Source organism: Orbicella franksi, unplaced genomic scaffold (assembly GCF_964199315.1).
Source record: "Orbicella franksi unplaced genomic scaffold, jaOrbFran1.1 SCAFFOLD_214, whole genome shotgun sequence".
NCBI lineage: Eukaryota > Metazoa > Cnidaria > Anthozoa > Scleractinia > Merulinidae > Orbicella > Orbicella franksi.
The window spans coordinates 1,257-14,441 of record NW_027671003.1 but is presented as its reverse complement, the minus strand read 5'-3'; the positions used below and the strand labels follow the sequence as shown (position 1 = coordinate 14,441).

Genomic DNA, 13,185 nt, shown 5'->3' with positions numbered 1-13,185 from the left:
TTTTGCTCGATTTTCTATCGGATTTCACCTTAAAAACTATTCTAGCAGTTGATATTCGCGTTCTTTTACGCGTTCTGAATTTCAATTTCGGTGAAAAAGTGAATTGCCGGAACTTACCACTTACTCAGAATTTTTTTTAGTTTTTCAAAAACATGAACTCGGATCCTTGTACTTTCTCAGTTCAAAATTTCTGAAAAATAATGCCGGAACCTATAACGTATTTAAGAGTTTTTTAAAAATACAAACTATTCAAGATGCTGAATTTCATGGGCTTACGCATTTTCTCAATTCAGCTCAGAGTACGGCTAGTTTTGCGAAAAATTAAATAATTACAATTACCGGAACCGATTACTGATTAGAAAACTACTCAAGAGGCTGCCCTTTACATTCTTTTGTTCATTTAATTAAGAGTTAATTTATACAGAATTTCGCCGGAATCGATCTCTGATGCTCAATGTTGAACAAAAACCCGAAAAGTTGGATCATCTGCTCATTAAAATCGCCATACGTCTTAGAGACAGCTGAATAGTCCGTTTTGCGAAGCTTGGTCGTAATGGAAGACTTGTTGAACGTTTTAGGTTGGTTATTTTCAATCGTAACGGTAGTAGGAAATAGTTTTGTAGTCCTACTTATTGCGAAAAATCACCGGCTACATTCCTCAGCCAACTTGTTCGTCCTTTCCTTGGCAGTGGCTGACTTTGGTGTCGGAATCGCCGTTTTTCCATCGAGTTATTTTTGTAATTACTCAATGGCGTGTAACTTGAGGGTTTACATGGCATTCTTCTGGTTCTTCCTCCACTCTTCAGTCACAAATCTTTGCTCCTTGACTTGGGATCGTTACATCGCCATCGTTCACCCTTTCAAGTACAACACCTCCATGACTGAGAGACGCCCTGGAATGATTATCTTGGCCGCTTGGTTGATTCCCTTCGCGATCTCTCTGTTGCTTTTGGTGGGAATGCACGCCACAAAATCTCACACTGTGTTGAAATTTTTACGAATAGACGGGGTGTCAGCCTTTGACTTAATATCCTGTGCGCTGCTCTTCTGCGGTGTTGTTCGAATCCTAGTTGTTGCGCGTGCGCAGTCACGGCAAGTGTCTGCAATAGAACTTCAAGTTCAGCGGTCTACTAGTAGCCACGCATGCAACCAATCTACTGCGACAGAACCTGCCACTTCACGCAGACGTAAGAAGCACAATACAGCTTCCTTCGTAATTGCTATGGTCATGTTCTTCCTGGGATGCTACGTGGTGGTAAATTACTTAGTTTTGTGCCTTGCTTTCTCTTGTCATCAAGTGTCTGATGACACTGCCCAGGTTGTTATTTGTCTCTTAGTTTTGAACTCTACAGTGAATCCTTTGGTTTACGCGCTACTGAAGAACGATATTAAGATGGAAATAAGCAAGCTTATTTGGGGGAGCAACAACCTTCTGGAGAGGTCCTTTATACGGGAACTAAAATTTCCATTCTCGTTATTTTACTGTCATGTTTCCACTTATATGCCCATTACTTTCGTTGTATTTTTCACTTATTTTACTCCAAAGGTCCTGTCTGATTTTCGATCAAGATAATTAATACTCGGAGCATTTCGCAGTGAAAACTCCTGCCATCGGTAGACTGGTAGAAAAATTTGCTTATATTTTTAAGGTTTTATTGTCCAGCATTTTCGGGTGTACCAAGATAAGACACTACGGGGAGAGCCCATTGTAAATTCTGATATTCTCGGAAGATTAAGAACTCTAGGCTAGAACTTAAGTCTTGTTTCAGTTGTCAAAAAACTACTAAGGAAGGAGTTGGTTTATTCCGAGTTCCAGCATGCAATAATGTGGACCAGCTCCACAAGTGTAACAACTATGGTCAATTGCTTCTCTCTAGACACTACCATGATACCTTAGATTTTAGTGAGCTTTCCGTTTTAAGCATAATGATATCGATCGTACCATGTTTTGACTAAATAACAGAAATTGGAAACTTTACGGGAGACTTCTACCTCATAAAAACGTTCCTTTAAGTGCTTACATTTTCGCTCATTTACGGTTTACTTCTTAAATAAATTCATCGTTTGCGTCAATTTTCTCGATACCTGTCGCCTAGCGACTTGAGAGCCATTCATTTCCAAGTTATTTTGCCCTCTACATAAAGGAAAATTAAGACAAACTGCCCTCCGTCTCAACCAATGAAAAATCAGTATTTTTGCCCCCTATGTTGTACGTGATATAAACCTTAAATACCTTCATCAAAATTATCAGTTCTCGTTGGCTTTCTAAGCACGTATTTATCACGTTATTTGTGTACGATGACGTATCTCGTAGGTGTTTGCAGTGTCACGCCATCAAAAAGAAAAATCGTAACCATTAAATGAATTAAGTCAAGAAGCTGGTATATGAAAGATGATTGATATATAGACAACCTAGCCAAGAATTAGGTCTATGCGGATTTTCATTCGCGCGTTATTCGGAAAAGTGTTTCAATCAAATTTATATAGCTTTGTACGGAGTCGCCATGTTTGTGCCCCTCGGAGGGACAAACACGGCGGCCATAACTTAACGGAAACATCTGCCAGCACGAGGCTCTGGGGAATAAACCCAACAAACTCTGCAGTTATTCCCTAGAGCCTGGCACTGAGGTCTATAGTTTTAGGCTGAATTTTAAGATATCGAAATTAGTCTATTACGCGTATCCAACAACTTTTTGTAATTTGATACCTGTACGACTTCTACGCCATTCGTACACAATTACGTGCCTTTTATAGCTTTCTTGTTAATTTTTCTCTACTGTTTGTTACCTTAATTTAACATGGGAAAATTCAACTAACAATAATTATCGCTGCATGCGTTAATGTATATCGCGCTTTGTAAAAGCGCACTTTCAAATAACAATTGGTGACAAATAAATGTCATATTGACCAGATATTGCACTCTACTAGTTAACGAAATGATTTCGGAGCTGATGCCTTTTCCTAAAATTAACAACAGTTAAGACCGCGAGAAACTTCTCTCATCCGACATTTAATAACGTTTCAGAAACGACGATGTCAATATTTGCATTTAAAAGCAGTCGGTGAAATTAACATACCGGTTACGTGTTTTGAAGTACACCTGTCATGACAAAATTATCTCTCTGTCAGGTGCACCGTCAGAAAACATCGCGTACCACTTCCTCTGAAAAGTATGACCGCCACGTTTAGTTTTTCATTACCGGCCTCCTGCTCATTAAAATGTCCCTCGCTTGACAGCTAAAGCGAAATGGAAAACTGGTTCAACATTATCGGCTGGTTTCTCTCAGTCGTAACAGCAACCGGAAACGGCTTTGTAATCCTTCTTATCGCCAAAACTCGCCGCCTTCATTTCTCGGCCAACTGGTTGGTCCTTTCCTTGGCCGTGGCTGACTTTAGTGTCGGAATCGCTGTTTATCCATCAGGATATTTTTGTCATAACTCGACGGCTTGTAACACCAGGGTGTACATAGCATTCTTCTGGTTCTTCCTCCACTCTTCGGTATCAAATCTTTGCTCCTTGACTTGGGATCGTTACATCGCCATCGTTCATCCTTTCAAATATAATACCTCCATGACTAACAGACGTCCTAGAGTGGTTATCGTGATAGCATGGTTGATTCCCCTTGCGATTTCTCTGTCACTATGCGTTGGAATGTACGTCACCGACTCCAAGACTGCTTGGAAAGTTTTGCGATTAACGGGCGTGTCTGCTTTTGACATCGTATCCTGTGTGCTGCTCTTCTATGCTGTTGTTCGTATCCTAGTTGCAGCTCGTGCACAGTCACACCAAGCATGTGAAATAGAACTACAATTTCAGTCCAACTTTTCGTCCACGGAAGCCGGTACTTCCCGCAGACGACGAACTCCCAACACAGCTCGCTTCATAATTGCTTTAGTCGTTTTCTTTTTGGGATGCTACGTGATCGTAAATTTCTCAGTTTTATGCCATACTTTGTCTTGCCCAGTGTCAGGCAAAAAAGCTGGCCATGTCGTGACTTGTCTCCTAGTTCTTAACTCCACAGTGAATCCTATGGTTTACGCCCTTTTGAAAAGAGACATAAAGAGAGAAATAAGCTCGTTTATATCTCACATGTCGATTTCCTCTCGAAGCCTGGGAAGACCTTACCTCAAACCGACCGTCAACGGGCAAGGCCAAGTCAGCTGAACAGCGTCGGAGAGCCACGGCCGAAGCAAACGGGCAGCACGGAAAGCGAGAGCTGCTGACTCTTCTACCCAGCCACTATCGTCCCGATCACAATCTGCACAATCTGCACCAGACAGTTCTGCATGCATGCACCCACATCAGATTAATCAGCCACCTTCGTAAACATTCAACCAACCAGTGAATCAATGGTCATCATGGATGGACAAACGCCATATATACAGCCCGAGTAAAACCTTTCGTGAAAGATTCTTGATGTCGCAGTTAATCCTTTGGTTTACGGCGCGCTCTTAAAGAAAGACATTAAGAAAGAAATAGGAAAGAATCCTTGCCGACAACGCTTAAACACGAGCAATAACCATGTCACATTGCCCTTGCTCTTTGTTTATCTCACATTTCCAGCCAACGATTTCATTTAGATTAAAGACATAAGAAAGAACGAAATTATTCTTAGCACAAATCGGAATTTACGAAGGTTTACGATTTTGTCCATCTACATCGATTCTCTCATTTTTTTTTTTTTTTTTTTTTTTTTTATCTCGGTCCATTGGAGCAGTCAAGACGTTTACATTAAACGTAAGCGCAGTTTCATATTTCGAAGCAATTGCAGGAGTAGTTGAAAGGATCTAAAACTTGAAAATTTAAACTAAAGGTTTCATTTATACACTGATTGGGTAAACCATATAATTGAGAGTCTCTGGAGTTGGTCCTGCGCAAAGTTCGAGGAACTGGCCGGTCTTACATACTTCCACTTTAGAGGAAAACAAATTTCGTGTAAAGCTCTTATTCAGCACAAGCGCATGCATTAACATAAAGCAACCTTGAAATGCAAATTAGAGGTCATTCATTTCAGGTGCTCTTATTCATTATGTCAGAATGTGAAAGACAAGCTTTAACATACGCGCAGCGAGGTAATTTATAGATCAAAGAGAACACAGTCACTGAAAATTAAAGTGGGCATGTGACTGAGTCAGTGTGTAGCCCGAATGAAAAACTGGTACCATAAAATTGCCTTCCACATCTACCTAAGAAGGCCATACATGTGGAAGTCCTTTTCAGCCATTTTCTGCTTGACTTAATTGCTTGACAAGTTAATAAGAGTGAATGTCATTATTATGTCGTTTCCAATTCAACGAAATGAAATCGCCACATTAAATATAAAGTAAACGTAGGGGTGACGGATGCGTTTGCAAAAACAGCTGTCGACAAAAATACCTTTTAAAAGGACTATTAACAAATTAGAGCATTGGAAGACGAAACAGTTGGGCAATGTTTTTGCAATTACAACAACCGTGACATTCATACGAACTGGTTTGAGGTCATCAAATGAAGTGTTGTTGTACAAAGTAAGGTGTTTTCTGTTTGTATTTCTGCAACGCAGATGTGATGGAGAGTTTTACCTTCGAATATTGACTGTTTTAAAAGTTGCATTTGGAGAGGGTTTGCGTAAAAACAATATAATCGCCTTAAAAACGATATATACTCCGTGAGGTGATAAATAAATTATAATTATGGCATAATGTATAATAACGTGAAATAATAATTTTAAAACTGTTGATGTTGGTTCTTGGTTTACAGCCTCACGCGCACGTTCTTATGGCTCGTCACGCACTGCCCAAAGAGCGTCCGCGTAGGAAACTAAGACTTCGTCCACACTACGCCGAAGGAATTTAAAAACGGAGGTTTCGCTCTGAAAACCCACTACACCAAATGTTTCCCGTCCACACTACTCCGAAGGAATTTGAAAACGCAACAATCGTCGGTCATTTTGGATTTGTGTTTGAGGAAAACTCGGGTATGGCAAGCCGTTTGTAGCAAAATTCAATCCTTGCAATATATGTTTAATCCTTTAAATAATGGTTTTATTTAAACATATAAAAAGGCATTCAATCCAACGGCAAATAAAATTTTTGGTTCAATTCAATCTTTTAATTTTCATGATTCAATCCAATACCTGGAATATTGTTTCAATCCAATACCTAAAATATTGATTCAATCCAATACCTGGAATATTGATTCAATCCAATACCTAAAATATTGATTCAATCCAATACCTAGAATATTGATTCAATCCAATACCTCGAATATTGATGCAATCCAATACCTGGAATATTGATTCAATCCAATACCTCAAATATTGATTCAATCCAATACCCCAAATATTGATGCAATCTTCCTGGGCCGAGCGCGGCCAACAAGAACGAGAGTAACTGAGCACTAGAGAGCACTGAAAACATAGCGGGCGAAGGAGAACTAGATTTAGAAGTTGAGCTTCCTAAGTTTCTTGCAGACATCTTGGATAAAACGGAAATAATTTTTGAGAATTTTGACTCAGAAGTTGCAGACGCGCACGCCGAAGTTCTTGTTCAAACCATTAGTCTGCTTAGGTAAATGAGACATTGCTACAACCGAGACACAAGGGACACGGAAAATTTAGATTCCATTGCTGCCGCTTTTGTAGATGTGCTCAGTGTGTAGCGTCGCAGAGCTATTACTCCGTCAACTGTTACTGCGGATTCCATTACGATAGAAAGCGAAAAAGGACGAAATCATGGAAGACCATTTCTTAAAATTCCTGTTGAGGTGCTCGAGGAACTTTGAGGACTAGGATTCATCTGGACAACGATAACAAAGATGATTGGAGTTTGGCGATGGACAATTCACAGAAGATTGACAGAGTATGGCTTAGAAGATATGAGGGGTTTCGACAGCTTACCTGATAAGGAACCGAAATCATTCAAGAGTATGGATATAATTTTAATTCATGGCAGGTTTCTTTAAGTCCATTTGTTAAGAGACTAATAGTTGCATGACCGTGACATGTTGTGTTACCCGAGTTAACAATTGACATGTAATACGAGATTTTGTATTTTGAGCCTTTTGTTTTGTTCCGTCGTATTATCGAGATCGTGTTGTAAGCATATATTCGCATACCGTCATCACGAGGAGAATAAACGTACAAGTTGGAACCGTTTAAGTTACTCTGTTGTTTGTTTCGTTATTTTACGATTGGATTGCGTCAATATTCGAGGTATTGGATTGAATCAATATTCTAGGTATTGGATTGAATCCCCTGGATTGAATCAATATTCCAGGTACTGGATTGAATCAATATTTTAGATATTGGATTGAATCAATATTCCAGGTATTGGATTGAATCATGAAAATTAAAAGATTGAATTGAACCAAAAATTTTATTTACCATTGGATTGAATGCCTTTTTCTATCTTTAAATAAAACCATTATGTAAAGGATTAAACATATATTGCAAGGATTAAATTTTGCTACAAACGGCTTGCCATACTCGGGCAGGGAAATCACGGTGACATCATCGTTTTCGAAAAGCGTTTCGTCGTTCATCATTGTCGTCCACACGAAAACGAAAAACCGGCGTTTCAGATTCCTCCGGTTTGAAGAGCATTTTCGAAAAGCTCTGTTTTCGTGACGGGTTAGTGTGGACGATAGACCTAACCGTCGAAATAAAGCTCCAGTTTAAATTCCTCCGGCGTAGTGTGGAAAGGGCCTCATTGCAGTTCTTGGTATTCGGGGCAACAATTATGACGCAAAACAAAATGTTTAAACGACGAGTAGAGGATATTACATGACCGCGCGAGGACACGAATTTCGTGGTATCTCTCACTAGTGAACGCAGCGAGCGAGTGAGTGACACCATCAGCTCGAGAAGATAAAGTTAATTTCCCCAAGCGGCCATGTAACATTTGCTATCGGAGCGTTAGCGAAGGCACCACACATATTCTTGAAAACTTTTGATAATTTTTGTTCCATCCATCCCTCCATCCATGGTTCGACCAAGAAACAGCCTATTACCGACGTGCATATAATAAACTCAAAGTCTAGCCAATCAGCGACTCTGTTATAATCAGTGAGACTCACGCTCGCCTGCTGTGGAAAATAGTGATCAGAAAGAGGTCTACACGGTTGAGTTTTGAAGCTCTTCTGTTCTCTTTGGCCGATCTGTTATGATTACTTCTATTTCAGGAGGCATTCATCAAGATCGTCAAGCCTTCAATGAGCATTCTAGAGACCGACAGTTTGCATGTATGTCACTTTCAGTTTTGCTTTTCAATCGATCGGATTCGGTCTATTCATGGACGTATCGATGATCCACACCGGCACAATTTGTACTCGCGCCCGCTGATAGCACAGCAATATAGTTTCCTGAAACCCCACTGCCAAACGTAGACATCCCAAGCACTCTAACACTGGGAATGCTGAGATCAATCTCTCCAGGACAGCTTTTTATGTTTTTACAGTCAAGGCTAGGGTGATCCACCTTCAAGGGCAGAAAACTGTCAACACATCCGGAGGACCTCTTGACACGCTTAAGCGTCAGATTGTACATGTTAAAGGCTAATTTATATGGTGATTCTTATATTTTCGAAAACTTAAGAATTAAAAAAAGACAACTTTACTAAGTAACTTAACGTTAATACAGCCAAAACTGGAACTGAGTGTATTAATAACCAACTGAGCCATTTCAAGGTCTTGCTTGAGCAACCAACATTCTCTACAAATGTCACTAATATACATAACCACAACAGGTAAAGAGTCATTTAATCATCTCAATACTCTTCCAGCATCAGATATAGCAAAACGGTTGAAGAAATCACATCAGACATTATAGCATTTCTATAGCATTGAAGCATAGAAATTTGTGACAGGAATTCAAGTAATGCCCAAATACAGTTTTGTGCTGTTCCAAACAAAGGGAAAAGAAAAGCTTTCTCTCCCACTTTTCAACAAAGTAATAAGAGTGCTAATTTCTGATGGTGCAGTTACCCACTTATCCGGTGACAACCTTGATAAACTTCTGTTGAATACTTAGAACTGTAAACATCAACGCTGTGAGTACAATATTTTATCAGAAGTACGTGTAGAGCATCAGCACGACGTTCAAACGTCATTAACTTATTGTTTTAACCTACATAATTCTTATAAACTGTAGAATTTCAATGTTCAGGTTCTGTTTCAAATACGAAAAACAAAAGGTTTCCTTTAATATTACAATATTTGATAAAGTAACATTTTTATTGGAACATGTTTGCTTTAAATTTCTGTTCACAAAAATTGTTAGTAAAATGTAATCCAGATAAATTACTTGTTGAGTTCACTCCTAACTGTACATTGAGCACTTAATGACTGACCCCAAGGGAAACAGTGAGTTTTGTTTCCCCGAGACCCACAATGTTCTCGGAGGCGAAGTCGAGGGGAACAATGAGGTCGAGGGGATACAAAACTCGCTGCTTCCCGCGGGGCCAATCATTAAGTGTTTTGTTATACCTCCCAACTCAAAAATAGGAAAAAAACTGCGAAAAAATCGTTTGCTTGACGCTAGCTGGCACACAAATTTGCCGCGGTTTCAAGGAACACGACCTGATCACGTACGAGTCGAAAGTTGAAGTTGTTGTTTCCCTTGGGAGTTAGTAAGTTTTGTTTGCCCTAGAGAGTTAGTGTGTTTTGACCCAAGACACATGACACGTTCCCCTCCAATCGGAAAACGTATTTGATTTGGGAGGTGTAACAATGTAGTTTGTCGTGTATTTCAAGAATGAAGACATGGCTTTCCACTGTTGTTAATCTTTTAACTTGTTTTGAGACAAACGCGCACATTGCGGTTGTACCTTTCCAGGCTGAAGTTTAGACACCGTTGCCAAACCGGCAGGCTTTAACATCAACGCAACCAGGTCTCAAGTGATGTGTTGCAATGCTAATCTCATTCGTACCCATCCATGTTTGACGCCTCATTCCCCACCCCATCCCCCACCGGTCACTTCACGCTCACCCAGTTCCTTCCCAGTCCTTCCAACCGCAGTCACACCCTTCCGGCTGGAGCCTGAACTCAGGCCATATTACTTCTTTCTTGTAATTCTACCTTGGAAAGCTGTTACTGTGAAATTTCTTGCACATTAAGACTTATCGGAAAGTGACTTAATGGCAGGACACGAACATTTTTGTATACAGTGTGATAATGCTTCCTGTATGCAGTTCCTTTCAATTCCATGATATAAGATCTGTTGGCCATACTGGTCACACATATTTGACAGACGAATCAGCTTGTCGTTAAAAGAAGGCTTACCTGTCCGCGTGCTTCCTTCATTTTTGTTTACATATCATGTCGACCTTTCCGTTGTTACTTTCGTTTTAAAGCTTCTTACAAAGAAGTTGTCAAATTTTATGTTGATAAGTTGTTACATTTCGTGTTAAGGAAATAGTTACATTTTGCGTGAAGAGTGTTCTAGCACGGTTAACGTCACATTTTTCGCGCAAAAGTTGTTACATTTTGGTTACATGTCATATTTTATTCAAACCCTGAAACATTTTGAGTTAATGTAATATTTTGAGTTAAAATACATTGCATCAAGCGTTCGTTTGTACATTTTTTCCAACAATGTCGTCTCCAATGTCAACATTGGGCAGCATTGTTGTTCAGATGAATATCGCGTTTTGTATATAGCTACAAGGAAACGAGCCTAAAGGGCTACAGCCCCAGCCTCAGATTATCATACTCTCCCTCTCCCTGGCAAGCTCAGCTTGGCATGAAGAAAGAATTTTCACAACGAGTAATGTGAAAAATCGTGTGTTAAAAAAACGGTATCTTTAGAAGCCCTTATTGGAAATCTCCGTTTTCGAGCGGGTAGTTACCCCTAAAAAATTGCAAAATTTTGCAATAAGCAAGCCGGCAAAATCTAACAAATTATTAACAATCTCCGTCAAAAAGCCAATTCTCCGACGCGATGGTTTTAAGGTTCAATAGTATTCCTTTCCTGAACTTAAGCGTCTTCGACTGTCATCCGTGTTGACACAAGCAGACAGCTTGCATACAAATTGAGTTTAGGACAAAGAAAGGCTAAAGTAAATCATGATTAGTTCGCAACAGTGATAGAAATCTGTGTTTAATATATGGAGTAGGCAAAGGGCCAAATGAGGAAAGTAACCACGACACTGTGAACAAACTCAGCAAAAAATAATTCAGTTTGTTCTACACCCTCGTTAAAATAGTAATGGAAACTTTCCTATATTCAATGGGTTGGTTACTTTCAATCGCTACAGCACTGGGAAATGGTTTCGTGGTTTTTCTTGTCGCCAAAAATCACCGCCTGCATTCGGCCCCGGCCAACAAGTTCGTCCTTTCCTTGGCAGTGGCTGACTTTGGCGTCGGAATCACCGTTTTTCCGTCAAGTTATTTTTGCAATTACTCAATGGCGTGTAACTTGAGCGTGCAAAAGGCATTCTTCTGGTTCTTCCTTCACTCTTCAGTCACAAATCTTTGCTCCTTGACTTGGGATCGTTACCTCGCCATCGTTCATCCTTTAAAATACAATACCTCCATGACTGTGAGACGCCCCGGAATAGTTATCTTGATAGCATGGTTGATTCCTTTCGCTATCTCGCTGTCACTTCTCGTGGGAATGTACGCCACAACTTCCAACATTGCTCAAAATGTTATACAACTAACTGGCGTGTCTGCCTTTGACATAATCTCCTGCGTATTGCTCTTCTATACTGTTGTTCGTATCCTCGTTGTTGCACGCGCACAGTCTCACAATGAAGTTAAAGAAGCTGCAATAGAACTGCGCATTCAATTTAACCATTCATCCACGGATAACGCAAACTCGCGCAGACGTCGCAAGAAACACAAAACGGCTTCCTTCATAATCGCCATTGTCGCTTTTTTCTTGGGATGCTACGTGGTGGTAAACTATTTAGTTTTGTGCATGGCTTTTTCTTGTCATAATTTCTCCGATGAAGCTGGCTTGATCCTCATATTATTCCTGGTTCTGAACTCCTCGGTTAATCCTTTGGTTTACGCATTTTTGAAAAAAGATATTAAGATAGAAATAAAAAAGCTTATCTGTCGAGGAGACTAAAGGAAAAGGACAAAAGATTTCTATCTCACTTAATTAACAATTCAGTTTATTGTTCTTAAGAATGCCTCTTATGCTGTACATTAGCGTGAAAGAGTGAATAAATGTCGGTAGCGGGATTAGGATCTGGTCGATTTTTATAAAAGCTGCACAGTTTATAAACAATACTTCAATCTTTTTTTATTAGACCAACTGCGCGGACACTTTGTATATCGGCTATATTGCGACCGAACACGAAGCCAACCAGAATGATGAACCTTTAAGTCTTGAATGCAAACTAGCGGAAACTGACATGTACACACGCTTATTATGAATGGTCTTACCCATTTCGTCTCTAAGATGTTAGAGATTATCTGGAGATTTATGATTACAGATAGGACATGTAGATGTTGTGTGCTTAAATGATAAAAGCAAGGTGCAATTTAATTTGAACTCTTTTTGACACCTGTTCAGATGCAAGTTTCTCACGATACGTAATAAACATATTGCAGTGGTTGTACTCAAGCAACGAAATTAAACTGCCTTGGAGTGTCCCATGTCGTCTTGCTAGGCTGTATAAATTTTTCGTCCAGCATTGATTACTAAATTGTAATGAACTAATTATGGTTTCCAAGGTAATTCAAATTTAAAGATAAAATGTAATTTTCATTTACCTTGCAAACAGAAGTGGATTTCACTGCCAATTTAGATCTCATCAACTTTTTTTTTTTTTCGGAATTTAAGGCAACGAGAATTTATATTAAGATGTTATATCTATGAAAAAAAAACCCAATAATCTCACGATAGCCTCACGAGTTTTCGGAAATACTCAAATGACCTTAAGTGTGGCCAGTATGATGTTGACATTAGTTTTACTGATCACGAACAGGTTAAAACACGTGAAGTAACTCTGAACTAACTCAATGTGAACAGCTTACATGAAGATAAATTTTCCCTAGCAGCAACTCAAAAACATCAATCAATGGTAATATTTTGAACTGGGTCGAGATGCCATCAACAGTTTTATTTCTTTGACGTGATCGCCCGTGGACGTGACATTAATTCAACTCACTCGTAAATAAAATATAATCTAGACCAAAAAAATTGTTGACGACACGCGTCTCTGGAAACTATACATAACAATATCAACTGAATGAA

At 39.5% G+C, this 13,185-nt stretch overlaps 3 protein-coding genes across 3 annotated transcripts; all 3 read left to right on the top strand.

Annotated features, from left to right (window-relative positions):
* The first annotated feature begins 166 nt into the window (after nt 1–166).
* Nucleotides 167–1,573, top strand: LOC145476743 (adenosine receptor A2a-like). The gene has a single exon (XM_081455427.1). The coding sequence runs from the start codon at nt 554–556 to the stop codon at nt 1,571–1,573; it is 1,020 nt and encodes a 339-aa protein (XP_081311553.1). The 5' UTR covers nt 167–553.
* A 1,481-nt stretch (nt 1,574–3,054) lies between these two features.
* On the top strand, nt 3,055–4,631 carry LOC145476744 (trace amine-associated receptor 8b-like). The gene has a single exon (XM_081455428.1). The coding sequence runs from the start codon at nt 3,248–3,250 to the stop codon at nt 4,163–4,165; it is 918 nt and encodes a 305-aa protein (XP_081311554.1). The 5' UTR covers nt 3,055–3,247; the 3' UTR covers nt 4,166–4,631.
* Nucleotides 4,632–10,811: 6,180 nt separating this feature from the next.
* LOC145476746 (trace amine-associated receptor 9-like) lies at nt 10,812–12,648 on the top strand. Its single transcript, XM_081455430.1, has one exon. The coding sequence runs from the start codon at nt 11,185–11,187 to the stop codon at nt 12,049–12,051; it is 867 nt and encodes a 288-aa protein (XP_081311556.1). The 5' UTR covers nt 10,812–11,184; the 3' UTR covers nt 12,052–12,648.
* The last annotated feature ends 537 nt before the right edge of the window (nt 12,649–13,185 follow it).

What these genes read in the sequence shown, in the direction of transcription:
- LOC145476743 (XM_081455427.1), top strand. Translation starts at nt 554, where the DNA reads ATGGAAGACTTGTTGAACGTTTTAGGTTGGTTATTTTCAATCGTAACG.
- LOC145476744 (XM_081455428.1), top strand. Translation starts at nt 3,248, where the DNA reads ATGGAAAACTGGTTCAACATTATCGGCTGGTTTCTCTCAGTCGTAACA.
- LOC145476746 (XM_081455430.1), top strand. Translation starts at nt 11,185, where the DNA reads ATGGAAACTTTCCTATATTCAATGGGTTGGTTACTTTCAATCGCTACA.